A 15,063-nucleotide genomic window follows, 5' to 3' on the forward strand; every position below is an offset into this window, starting at 1 on the left:
TAAAAAATCACAAATGGAGGAAAATATACGTTATTGAATAAAGTTTATACAAATCACTTTACCATAACAAAAAAGTAAAAACATGTCATGGCGGAAGATATTCAGGTGGCATTTCACACATTTATCTATTAAAATCGAGATTAAAATAATAAACTTGCGTAACATGTTATACACGAGATAGAAAGTTTCAGAATCGATTAATACGCAATACGCTACGCAGTCAACTTATTCCTATGCGCGGATGAGCGTCTTCAAGACTCTTCCTTCGGCCAGGGTCACGACGCCGCCGAAGAGGAATCGGCCTACGTTTGGCTAAACAGGCTGGACACGGTGGAGTACGATATTGGCGAGTCTGAATATTATAAAAATTTGCAAAGTAAAATATGTTGGAAAAATAATTAGTCCATACATATATAAAAGCTCAAAGGGTTTTTTTGTTGCATCCATCCCGCCGAAAGCGCTTTACCAATCTTGATGATTCTTTTTTTAAATGAAAGGTATATATGTGTAGATTTGTTATGAAGTATTTTTATAGTGCTTAATGGCTATTTCTTTGTGTAAAACGACTAAATACTAAAACATACCTGAAAACACCTACACACAATACCTCCAGAAATAAATTAGTTGTCATTGTCAGTGGTGTGTCAGTTAGATTATATATTACGTTTTTAGATATTTTAGAGTGAGTTGATGCCGCCAGCTTTAGATACATAAATATTAGCACAAAGGTTCGTTTAAACGACATTAGTGAATTAGCTACACAAAGCGATTTTAGGAAATTCATCCTCTTAGAGAGTAAAATTATCTCGGAACAGTTTGTTGTATGAAAATTCCTTACTATTTCGTCTAGAAGAATGAAATCCTACAAAAAGAATTAGAAGAAATTTTTGAAATTCATCAACCAAATGGGTAAAGTTAGTAAAAATTTATATAAAACTTGGTGACGTCTGGATTATACACATAAAAATTGGCACAAAGGTAAAGCGAATTTATGAAATTTATACCCTTAGGGAGTAAAATAGGGAATGAAAGTTTGCTGTACGAAAATGCAATACTATAACATTATAAACCAGACAGTATAAAATTTTATACAAGGGTTTATTTAGTGACATCATAAGGAAATATATCTTCCTCAATTATCCTTCAAAGAATAAAAAATAACCTATAAAGAGAGTATTAGTGCTCTTAATAAATAAAAAAAAGATGAAAAATAAAAAACATCTATATGTTCACTAGCTCTCTATAAAGAAGTAAAAAATCATTTAAATCAATGCATAAACGATTCGAGGTGTAACGCGAACGTAGTTGCGAGAAAAAGCTAGTAATTTATTAAATTATTTTATTTAACTCATTAATTTTCATTGAAAAGGAATTTTTGTAATTCGCCACTATATTAGTTAAAAACTAAGAAACTCATATCAAATTTAAGTTTTGCGATTTTGACTTATACTTTTTACAAAATCTGAACACATTTTAAAAGAAAAAAAGTTTTTGATAATATTTGTGTAGATTGACTACAAGTTGTATAACATAAATTTCTACGACCGGTCTACCTAGTGGTCTGCAGCATCGCCTTGTGGTGCAAACGTGGGCCTGTTAATCTGTGACGTGACGCACAACAGCCAAGAGAAACAGAAGAGTGGCTAAGAATTTAGTAATTTAAAAAAAGTCTTTTAGATACAGTAGTAGGTATTAAAAAGTTTTGTGTTTAAATGGGGTTTGCCTTTAACAGTTAAAAATTATATCGTAAAGTGTAACTTTCCGTAAGAATTCTTTATCTGTCATTGATCATGATCTGTCATCATGTTAACCTGATGTTTTGTATGTTATTTTGTTTTTTTCGAGGTTTTTTTGCTTGCTTGTTTTACGGATAGGTGCGATCGCATAATTGTTATTGATAATGTTTTATTTAATGTTAACACTACTACTTTTTCAGTGAATCTTTAAATCAGTTGATTTTTGTTAAGTTCGTTATTTAAACATATGTATGTAATACACTCATATTAACACTAATCATATTTTTACGTTTTTATTCATCATTTTCAATGCCCCCCCCCGGTTGCATCTTTGTAAAGGACTGTGAATTTTTTCAGTAATATACTCCCTGAGGTACCTAAATGACAATTTTTTTTTCTTTTTTAACAGATTTTGGCTAAATAAATACAATCTTATCGTTTAAGAACAAAAATTATATGCTTCAACTGTAGATAAAGGGAACAAGTTTTATCTATGTATTTAACTAATTAAACATATTTCATACACCTAATTGTCACGTTAATGATGTTAAAAACTAAGGAAACCGGTCTGTTACATTAATATGGTTTGTTTAAAGTATAATCGATAAGAATAATTGATAATCGATATAAAATTAACGTTCAATTTCATCTGGAATTTAAGATTTTTTTCCTAAACTAACTTTTTTGGAAAGTCAATTTGATAAGTTATTCCCAAACTATAATAATATAATATGTAATAATGACTCTGATATTAGTCAAATTTTCTTCCTTCTATTTTTAACACCTATTTTGTATTAAATAAAGTAAACCATTTTCAAAGACTGAATTATTATTTTCTGTAACAAATGGATTACTGAAAGCGTTTAGTAAAGAAGATACATGCCGCAGATTCATTCAACAATAACTTCAATTCATTCAAATTATTTTCACAGCTAGAGTATTTAGTTCTAAAGGTAAACATTAATTAAACTTATCGTGTGTCTTAAAGGTCTTAGTCACATCGTGTTTATTCTTTATTCAACCTTGACTTGGCGATGGCTGAAATAAAAAGATAATTGTCGGTAACTTTATATTTCCCTATGGCAATTAACAAATTGGAATTAAATAAGTGTTGATTTTAATTCATTTTGCATTCAAAAAACGCCAGGATATGCAAATTTAAAGTGGATTTATATTGATTACGACAAGGCAACAGACACAATGTTTATTGCAATTTCGACAAAGTGACAACGATACCAAAAAATACAGAATAATTTGACGATACTATATTTCTAGCACTGATAGTTTCCGTAGTTTTAATTCCACACTAAAATGGGTTTTCTGACAATTTTTGGATCGATGGATAGACGACTTTACATGCAGTACTAGTGAAAAAATCCATATTACAAATATACTATTATTTATTAACAGATAAGATCAAACATAAGTTGACATTGGCGTCAGATGCTTGCAATTAGATGAAAAATATTATAAATAAATAAATGTTTTCGGTGGCCTGCCAGGTGATCCGGATGTTTTGGATATTTTTGTTCGCGCCCATTTTGCTATTCTGTCGTAATCCATTCTTTCAACATGTTCTTTCCAATGACACCTTCTTGATCTTCTCCTCATCACTATATATTCTTGTACCCCGAATTCTCTGATCGTGGTTTCGCATCTCTTAGTGTAATTTGTAACTCCGCGTCTTGTTCTTAATACTTTCATTTCTGTTGTTCAGAGTGTTTTTTTAATGTTTCTCTAGCGTAGGTAAGAACTGTTCTTGTATAAGCGAGTTTTGCTTTTTCTTGGCATGAATTTATTTCTTCGTATGGTATCTCTTAACCTTTTAACGCCCGAATTATTTTTTTTTAGAAAACTACTATATTTTTATATTTTTGAGACGATAGAAGGCACAGGTGCATGGTTTGTGTAAAAAAATTACAAAGTTTTAATATTTTTTGTAAAAAATGGTGTTACCATATGGTTACGCTAGGCGTTTGCGAGGACAAATATGGCAAAATGATTAAAACCAAATATAAATGCAAGATAATATTTGATTTAGTATGGTATATGGTATCCTACATTGCACTTCTGGCACATGGTCCTAACATGAGAAATGCATCCCTCACCCGCACAACGTCTGCGTTTGTTATTTGGAACAGGATTTACCAAATGATTTATGCCGTCATAACGAAGTCCGTCGGAAACTCTGTTTAGAAATACTGACATCGGTGATACAGCCGGTCTTCCTGCTCCTCGAGGTGGAACACCATGAGTTTTAAGATAAGTTTGAACGATCGATCTTCGAAATTCTAATTGAGACATACTTCTATTTGATTTTCGGTAAATTTGCCAAGCATTATGAACGCATACATCGATAGTCTACGTAAAAAGAGACCACCACCATTTTTTACCACGTACTCAATACGTACCACGTACTTACGACGTACAATACGATATTGGCCAATATTTTGATCCATACGATCTGTTCCCCCATATAGCTATTGTATTTTGAGATAACATCAGGTCGTTGTACCTGGATATGTTTCTTTTCGGCTTGAGAAAAGCGATGAACATTTGCAATGGGTTCTATTCCAAAGCAAGTAGATGCTACAGTCACTACACTATTATCCACCCACCGCACAATGATGATGCCATCGCTTTTATCTATAATGGATTCATGGGATTATCTCGAAGAAACTTGAAGAAAGTAATTCCGGCGAATAAATTATCAACATATAATTTATATGGATGAAATCCTTTCATATTTACCAATTCATCTAGCACTACTACTAATGGAGCAGCCGATTTTCCAAATAATGTTTCATACTCTTCAGATCGACGAGGATTATTACCCCGGTACATCTCGAAATTAACAACATAACCTGAGAGAGTGTTGAGGCACCACATCTTGTACCCGAAACGGATTGGTTTGCCCCGAATAAATTGTTTGCATCCGTGTCTTCCATAGTATTTAACCATGCTCTCATCAAAACAAAGATGTTCTTCAGGTTCAAATAATTTTAGGCAATTACTTTTTACTTTGTCCATAATCGGGCGCAGTTTCCAAATTTTATCTTTAGCATCGGGTTGTGAATTATCGGCGAAATGGATATAACGGCTCTATGAAAATATCGGTTACCTTTTCGTAATCAGTATAGTCATATCTAAAGCTTCCTGGAGAGATAAACCACGTCTGAAATAAAAAATTAGCAATTAAAAAACGACTGTAGTATAAACGCCTAGCGTAACCATATGGTTACGATGACGTAAACAGGATCATAACTCGCACAAGCAATATTTAAAACTTTGTTAATCTACCTAAATATATTCCCACAGGTGTTTATTTGTTACCGGCCAAAACTCTACGTGTTTAATCGTATTTAAAGAGTCCGTAGTGCCATCTATGAAGACAGAGCTCAAGTAATGACACATTTCAGCTAAGATCACATCCCCGTAGCTGTACCGTATGGTTCCGCTAGGCGCTAATGGGTAAAGAACCAGATATTCATAATATTTTGTTTGCTTGTAACCAGAGATCTTCACGCCCAAATAATTAAATTGCGATACGTCGTTAATACTTTGATTGGTTGCTTACTGCGAGTTTATATCTCATTGGTTCTGTCGCTATTACCATTCATTGCGTTTTTTTTTTCCACGGATATCTGCTTGTTGAGAGATTTAGCTTTATGTGTTAGTCGGTAAAGGAGTCTGCATAGCTCACAATTCCGACGAATTTTTGACCTATTCTACCTCCAATATCCAAGAGTTTCACATCTTTGATCATCTGATTCATAATGAAGAGATTTAGTTTGCCTTTGTCTACAAATTAAAAAAAAATTTGACAATAAAGGCATTTATTTATTTATGATATTAAACTAACAAATAAATGACTGAAATATGACATTTTTGACTGAATTTTGAAAAACTTTATTCCATAAATTATGTTCTTATTTTAATATAACAATTGTCAAATATATAGTTGTTTATTTTTTTTAATTATCAATTTTATCGGGAGATTTGAATAATATTAAACGAGAACCTAAATCCGCAATAGTTATTATTATTATAAAATAGTAATATAATAATATGATGGATTAGATTATACGTCGTCTCCCGAAATCCTCATTTATCGTTGGATAGACTTAAAAACTGCCGAAACTGCGCACGTTTTGTCACTCTAATGCCGGGTTCAGACCAAGGCGACACGAAGTAAACACGATTTTGAGACAAAAACAAGACAAACTTGCGACAAAAAATGGGGAATTCTAACAAGACAAACTTGAGACAAATTGTCCACACCGCAAGGGCAAAAGTACAACAAAGCCAAAAGTTTAGTTGTTGCAAATGAGTTTTATTAACCATGTGTGATTTCACTGGTCTCCTACTGTTGGCAGCACACGCCATCCACACTACGCCGACAACTTGTCGTAAAATATACGAACAAAAATTAGACACTTTGATCTTTACCGACTCGAGACGGGACATTGAAAAGTCTCCGAATTTTGAAACAAAATAAAAATGAGACAAAAATGTCGCAGAAATGTATTGGATTTGTCACAATTTTGTCGTAAAACATGAATGTTTCTGTCTGGTTGGTCTGGATCCGGCATAACAGCGCTTTCAGATGGAGTGGAGCGTCCGCGACAGACCGTCCGAGACTTCGAGCAAGTACCATGAGTTTATTGCTGTCCTCCATTCGCGAACTTTGAGTTCCGGGCTTTACGCCCTGGGGCTACTCGAGAACGATTCTGAAAGGAGCGGTGCGCGATAGCCTGGTGATGGTGCCTCCATATGGCGCGAAACAGTTCTGGAACTTTATGACTCAATTGAATGGAGTGAGAGTATCGCGTTCTTGAACAGTTCAGAGCTGCTCAACTGCGTGAAAGGAGGACAGCATATATGAACGATTTCACATGGGTCGCGTATGCTCCGTCCGGATAAGCTATATTGAAAAAACATCCGCGCGGACGCTCCGCTCCATCTGAGAGCGCTGTAAGATTTTCAATCAATATTTTAATTTTTTCTTTTATAAAAGTGAATTTAAATAGTTTACTACAGCACTGGGATATTTTTAAAAGACATCTAAACTTTGGTAATGTATTGACTATAGTGTATACATTCGTCTAGAATAATTAGACAGATATGAATAATAACTAATAATATAATAAATAATAAAATTGTTCGTGACATTACCGCAACTTATTATTATTTTTCTGTTTCCTAATTTTCCTGTCAGTTTTTTAGTTAGATTGGTGTTTTACATTTATATTTATTATATTTGTGGTTATTTTACCGATATTTTTTATCATTTCCACACAAATTTTTAGGTACATAATAGGTCTGTTCTCAGAAGAATCCCTGACTAGTCAGCACGTTTCTCATTGGTTAAAATGCGTAGAAACCTGATTGTTAGTCTGGTTTCTACACATTTCAACCAATAAGAAACGCGCTGACTAGTCAGGGATTCTTCTGAGAACAGACCTAATATGAATATCATAAATTTAACATTTTATTTAATGTTTCGAATATAAAAACAACAGTTTTGTTATTTTATTTCAGTATAATGGAAAATGTATAGTTTATTATTAGTATTGTTTGTGTGATAACTACTCACGGTCTACTTTTATAAATATAATTGTATTACCTATAAATGAAGTTGGTTTGGAAGGCAGGCAATTATCATGAACTTTGCTGAGTTTGGGAATTCGTATATAGAAATTAATATTTATAAGATAGTTACTAGTTACACTTATCAACATTACAATTAATCAAGTTTACACTTGATAATGGTCAGTGATCCTTCTGACCGAAACGTTGTGTTAATCAAAATAAATAAAGACAATGGAAGTCCGAAATTATTTTATTTTTAATACTGAATCATTGTCTACCACATTCAAAGAAATATTAATGTAAAAGTAGCGAAGATTACATGATGTAGAAATTAAACAAAAAACATCAAAATTATTTTTTAATTTTTAAGCTTCTCCTTTGCAGTATCTGCAATTGGATGTTCAGTGGCGGATACAGAGGGGGGCCCATGGAGCCTTGGCCCCTCTAAAATCTATAAATTGCTTTAAATATTAGGCTGTTTGGTTAAAAATAGCGTCCTAAAAAGGATGATCCCTGTAGATGTTGGTTTCTCATTTTTAGGGTTCCGACCCAAAAAGTAAAAAACGGGAACCCTATTACTAAGACTTCGCTGTCCGTCCGTCCGTCTGTCACAAAGGTCTATCTTATGAACCGTTATAACTAGACAGTTGAAATTTTTATAGATAATGTATATATATGTTGCCGCTATAAGAACGAATACTAAAAACAGAATTAAATAAATGTTTATAAATAAAAAAGTACTTTCACTAAACATTATCTTTTAAGTAAGAATTTTACATAGAATCTTTCAATTCCTTGGTGGCCACGTGGTTAAAGCGTTAGGACTTTACGCTGCGATGACGTTGGAGCCGTAGTAAGGCAGGTTCGAATCCTAGTCAAGGCGACTTTTTTTTAATCGTTTCTTTTTAATTTTTACATATTTATTTTTACTTTTTACATATGTATTATTGATTAATACAATTTTTAGTAATGTGTTTCTTATTTTTTTTTTAAATTACTTATGCGGGCATTCAAAATTTTAGTTAAATCGGAAAAAAAAATTATAATAATATAGTGTCTAATGTTGTATAGATAATGAATGGTACGGAACCCTTCGTGCGCGAGTTCGACTCGCACTTGACCAAATTTTTAATATAGTTAGGTTGCAGCTCCAAACTGCGGTCAATTGAGAATAACATTCTTACTGAAAAGTCAGAACGTTTTTTTGTTAGTATGCCTCTATGTTTACCTATTTCTTTAAGAATTAGTCAAATATGAGTAATAAAAGTACATAATTAGAAACTTTAGTCTCGCTAATTTCCTCAATTACATTATTTGTGTTCGCCATTTACTTACGTTTATTTCTTCCATCCCTTTTGTATTCGCGTTATTGTTTATTAATGTTAAAAAGTTGAATAACCTCACAGTTGATGTATAATAAATAATACGTATTGTAGTTTAATATACACAATAAATAAACTATTAAATTTATGAAATAATCATTAATCTTATATTAAATATAGTGGAACTTATTGAAAATAGGTTCCATTATGATTGTTATTCATAAAAATATGATATTATATGATTCGCGGCGGCTTTATTACTGATGTTTCATGAACTGGCTCTACTCCTAAAGAAATCTACTGGTCAAAAAAAAACACTTAACAGGCAATATTTTTCCCATCCTCGCGTCGCTTCGGAAGGATAATATCTATTTAATATAATAATAACTCCCGTATATAGCGTTTAACGCCTTGGGAGTAGCAAGGTACAACTTAGAACTAGAGCCGTTCGGTATACAAGGAAGGTAATGTGGCTAGCACTACGCTTCAACCGACTATTATTACCTCAGGATTGTGAATCCCAAGTACTCATTTAAGGCTGAGTCGACCTAGGTACCCAAACTATTTTTATTTTAATAAAAATAGTCGGCTGATGAAATGCCGGGTGTGGGAATCGAACCCACTACCTTCAGATTGGTAGACGAGAGCCTGTACCTCTACGCCACCGGACACCTTAATATCTATTTAAAATGTCTAAATATTTTATTATTTTCTAAGACTAACGTTATACAGGGTGGTCCGAACTGTATTCCGGAAACTTCGGCAGCGTATTCTGCAGATAAAAATAAGTAACGAAGTTCGTATAAATGTATATCCTAAAATGCTTAGTTTCGGAGATACAGGGTGTAGAAAATTTATTTTTATATCGATTTTTTCCAAATAATTTCTGAAGTAACGTGAATATTTAGATGAAAATTGGTGTCTGGGAGTTGTTTGACATGAGAAATTTAGGTTTGATAATATGACTCCTATTTGTAGAGGGCACCACCTATATATTTTTTAACTGGTTTCAAGAGTAATAACTTTTCGTTAGTACCTGTATAAAACTACTGAGTAAAAAAATATTTTTTAATAAAACGTTTTTTTTTAAATAAAAAAGGTCTCTTGATAAAAATCGCTACCAGTAATGACTCTCAACATATTTGGAATCGAAATTATCAATACCTGCATCATTGACATAAATTAAACATATTGACTAAATGAAATCATAAATTTGAAATGTTTTTGTGTCAAAAGTTCAATAGAAACAATTTTATCATTATTTTCTACAAGAAAAAATTATAATTAATTAAAAAAATAAAAAGTTCCCAAATTTATCATTTCAGTCAAATAACTATCTACTAAACTTGTTTATTTTTTATCAATAATGACATGTATTGACTATTTCTATTCTAATTATCTTGAGAACGGTTACTCGTAGCAATTTTTACCAAGAGACATTTTTTACGTAAAAAATATCGGAAATGTATATTTTTTACTCAGTAGTTTTATACAGGTACGGACAAAAAGTTATTAGTCTTCAATACAGTTGCGCCCCTACAAATAGGAGTCAAATTGATACCAAAATCAAATTGATCATGTCAAAAACTCTTAGACACCAATTTTCATCCAAATATTGACCTTACTTAAGAAATTATTTGGAAAAAATCGAATTAAAAATGAAACTTCTACACTCTGTATCTCCGAAACTAAGCATTTTATGACATACATTTATACGAACTTTTTTACTTATTTTTAACTGCAGAATATGCTCCCGAAGTTTCCGAAATTCAGTTCGGTCCACCCTGTAGATAAATCAAAGAATATTCAAACATCGCATCATTTTCAGATGCTTGTGCAATGTATTTATTTATATTTCAATAAAAAAAATATTTTTTTTCGTTTTTACTATGTCTTATTTTTGACTGAATCTGACAAATACTATTAAACCTAGGACCAAACTATCTAAATTATTGTGCTGTTTTGCAATAATTATTATTGTAGCTAACTATCTGCTCGTTAACCAGTCATAACTTATCTTTTTATGTCTTGAAACGAAAGATATTGACATAGTTTAACTTTTTCGTGAAAATATAGAGCAAGATTTTCCTTGAATCACTGAATTCCTTCCATCATAGTTTTTTGCAAACTTGATTTGTTACATTGAAGACCAAAAGTGCTTTCAAATTCTCCCTTAAAACCTTGAACATTAACATTTCTCGGTTTTCCCCATCGGTCACCGTTATGTTTTATTCTGTAAACTTTGATGATGCCGCTATTTCCCGAAAAAAACAATTGGTCTTGACTGTCTTAAATCGAGAATGAAATTAGTACCATCGAATGTTCAAAGTACTTACTACAAGTCGAAATATGGTAGTAAAAAGAATATGTAGTAGAAATATTATGCGGTAGAAATTTGGATTTCCAAAGGAAACTTACGTTTGCCTTGTCGAGTTTACCTTCTAGAAGTTACATTTGATTTTTATTTAAATCCTATGATTAAAATAAAAAAATGGGTCGATTTAAATTTTTGCGCCCTGTCTAAATAAATCTAACAAATAATTTCCCCAAATTGCAACCTCCAACGTCCATCAACTTAACTGATATATGACGAAACCCATTAGAAAGAATGTGCGAGTAGGAATAAATTAAGTTTGAAAATTATTTATTATTACTTTATTGGTCTCTTATAAGTAGATTATTTTATACATTTTACGAAAAGTGTACTAATATTTATATTTTTTATTCCGCAGAGGAATGGCAGAGGACCATGAAGCTCACATGCTGGTTGCAGAATGGAGATTGCACAAATTTCAGTCTCCCATTGAGCTGAGCCATGAAGAGAGCATCACCCATGACCATTTCGATCCGCTTGAGTTTCACGGCCATTGGGATAACGACGGAGTAGCTACCTTTACAAACACTGGAAAAACTGGTAAGTTACAAAAAATAGCTATTATATTATTGGTACATTTTTTGTATTAAAAAATTCAGAATACTATTGAAAATATTCATCATTTAGAATTTGTCCTTTTTCCAATTAACTGTTAGTCATGCCTTAAATAAACCAAAATATTAATTCTTTATTTTTTTTAATATTGATTCTGTACAATTACTGAAAATATGTTCGGTTAATATTGAACCTGATAGTTTTTATTGTAGTAGCAATACTAGGCAGGACAGAAAACTATAACTGTATGAAATTTTTTAATTTAAATATGCAGTAATATTTTTAATGAACCTATACCGGGTGCGTCTCAAAAGTGGCTCACCCCTCTAACTTTTTTATTTTTTTAGTTAAAAAAACGAGATTTGGTTTGTTAGTATACGACATAAATTAGGATTGATTGACGTATTCAATTGTTTTCGGTCACTTCCTGTTTCACCGGAAATGACTACAACTTTTGATTTTTAAATGGCACCCTCGGTATTTTATACTTTATTCGATAGAAAATAACACTCTGAATAGAATGACATATTATATGTCAACTTTTGACATTTTTGCATATGGTTTATTTGAAATTATAACTTGCGGTTCGTAACGAAAATTTGACTCGAAATACCAAGTGTGTAGTATCAAATTATTCATAAAAAAATGCTTTTTCAAAATATGCTAATGAGCCATCCTCGTTTCATTTGAAAATATTGAGATATGATTAAAAACAGGATTTGAGTAGTTTTTAACCGGCCAGGACAAGACACTAAAAACATTAGACGATCAAATCTATTTTTCCAAGGCTTCTTGATTAAGAATTATTGTTTTTAACATAGCCATTGCATTCTAGATTGAAAATTAAAATAAGATTTTTATTAAACGGGAATGTCAAAAGTTGACATGTGTTATGTCATTCAATTCAGAATGTCATTTTATATCAGAATAAAGTAAAAAAAATACCACGGGTACCATTTAAAAATCAAAAGTTGTAGTCATTTCCGGTGAAACAGAAAGTGACCAAAAACAATTGAATACGTCAATTAATCTTAATTTAAGTCATATACTAACATACCAAATATCGTTTTTTTTTATCTGAAAAAATAAAAAAGTTATAGGGGGTGAGCCACTTTTGAGACGCACCCGGTATATTGTTGTAGTTTTTGGAAGAAGTACTCGCATGCTCAGGTATATAAATATTTTTGATTGGTGTTTATAATATTTAATTAATATTTTTTCCACAGTAGTGGAATTTTTTAAATATTAAAAGAATTAAGTTGTAAGGGGAAAAAATAAAATTTTGCAAAATAATTTATTTTCTGTGTGCATACCGGATATTAGTACAAATATTAATCTTTTATGATTCCTTTAACGTCCAAATAATGTCTACAAACATCTTGATGACAAGAGAAAGGAGATGTGTAAGCAGAGTTATAAGATTTATAATATCCATTAAATCTCATAACAGGAACTGATAATGTTGTCACTGGAAACAAAGATATGAGTGTAATACAATCCAACTATTTATATTATAATTATTCAGTCACCATTTAAACAAACTATTATAAACAAAAGGAATATGTATGTTCGTTTTATATTATAAGGTTCCAGGTTAATGGCTTAATATACAGTTCATACCAAATAAACTTTGTCACGTGATTAAGCTTGATTTGGTTGCTCGCACAGCGTTGCCCACTTTTATATATTTTCTTTTTATCAAAATATTTTAGGAAACAAAAATAAATTAATTATAAATAAATAAACAGTTATTTACATGAAAAAAACTCACCTTCTTAACAGCACTTAAGGGGCATAAAGGGCCATTACTACCACTTTCCCGTTCAAAAAATTCTAATAAAGTTGCGATGGGTTTTTTACGGCTATTAAGCTATTTTGTACACTTCGCACTAAAAGACTGCAAGATCTGCTAGTAAACATTTTCAAGCTTAAAGTATCGCGACACTATTTATTTAAACCAAAAACTCAAAGTGTCAAAACGAATGACAATGTCAGAAAATAAATAAATAAATGCGGCAACTTGACAATTTTTACAGCAAAGCTACCACCTAAATCCCCAGCGCGAAATTTAAATTCCTGTTAGTCAGTATGGCGCACATTGGTTTAGATTCAAAAAAATCGACGCATAGGGATCAAGAAAAAAATTTCGAAAATTTCAACAATGATATTATTTTCAACAGATGATGGGTCCATTTATTCAAATTTATCACGATCCACTTTTTAATCGTAATAAAAAAGCGTACAGGAATGTTGTTTTCGTTAGATTTTGTAGTTTAAATATATCAGTTATTTGCTGATAATGGTTTAGTGTTGCTAATATATTTTGGTTCTTAGTTCAGAGACTTGGAAATAAATTAAATTATAATGGTTTTTGAAGATCAAGGTAAGGTACTTTTTAAGAAAATTTCACACCTCTACTTTTCAACCAATAACATGCTTTAATGTTGACTAGTTACCATGGCAACTGAAAAAATTTCCGGAAATTTTTTCGAGGCGCCACGAAACTTTAGTGGAATTTTTTTGACAGTTGAAAAGGTAAACATAAGATCTACAATCATAATGTGAATGAACTACAATGTCTATATATTGAAATATTACCCATTTGAGTTTTAGCATTTGATGTAACTAAGGTTGGTAATATTTTTTATTTAAGGAAATATGTTCACTGGTTAAGGCTGAAGCACTCACTTTTCTTTCTGCTGAATCTCTCTGTAGTATTTTGCGCTTAGCATCGCGTGCAGCTCTGGCGGTCACAAATTCCACATCAGAAAACGGATTAAATTTTATTTTATATTTTTCGTAATAAATTTCTTGCAACTGCTTAGCAGTAGAGTTCCACATCACTTTGACCACACTTTCCTTATAATCTCCAAAATTTTTCTTTTGCATATTAAATGCGTAGTCCTCCAGTATAGTAGCCAGCTGTACTACACTCATACACTCATGAATATTATACGACTTTTCATCACAAAATTCAACAAACTGTTTCCATACACTTGATTTTGATTTTCGGGTGTTATCTGGTTTTATATTTTCAATTTCTTCTTTAATGACTTGTTGGTTTACTTTTCCAAATCGCGACATTTCGCTTTACTTCTTACTCTACGTACAGACGTTTTAAAACTAGTAATAGCTTAATGCATAGATGCAAATTTGAACAAGTTTAGGCGCTATTCTTGCAACGGTCGCGACCCAAAACTTTTGAAAATTTCAGACGGTTCGGCTTTTCCGGAATTATATCGCCAAATATTGTTTATTCAAATTTATTATTATTTTCGTTTAATTTTATAAATAAAATACAGTGTGTTGCATACAAGAAACTTTATTTTATATAAGGACGCATGTATGAAATACCTATGAAACATTGGAAACCGACGTTATGCCACGATCCACGATGGTTTTTGCATTTCACAGTACACAGCACAGCTTTTTAAGTTTTTAATGCCACTTTTTTACAATTATTACCGGTTGGAGTAAATAAAAC

General features: G+C 31.7%; 1 protein-coding gene across 2 annotated transcripts in view; it reads left to right on the top strand.

Annotated features, from left to right (window-relative positions):
- Positions 1-15,063, top strand: part of LOC115876014 (carbonic anhydrase 2) — a 134,143-nt gene that overhangs the window by 84,285 nt on the left and 34,795 nt on the right. For both annotated transcript variants that reach the window (XM_030891682.1, XM_030891690.1), the window contains exon 3: positions 11,394-11,564. In XM_030891682.1, the coding sequence (XP_030747542.1) occupies positions 11,394-11,564 (171 nt within the window). The remainder of the gene's footprint in view (positions 1-11,393; positions 11,565-15,063) is intronic.

Source organism: Sitophilus oryzae, unplaced genomic scaffold (genome assembly GCF_002938485.1).
Source record: "Sitophilus oryzae breed Bouriz unplaced genomic scaffold, Soryzae_2.0 scaffold_1058_pilon_pilon, whole genome shotgun sequence".
Taxonomy (NCBI): Eukaryota; Metazoa; Arthropoda; class Insecta; order Coleoptera; family Curculionidae; genus Sitophilus; species Sitophilus oryzae.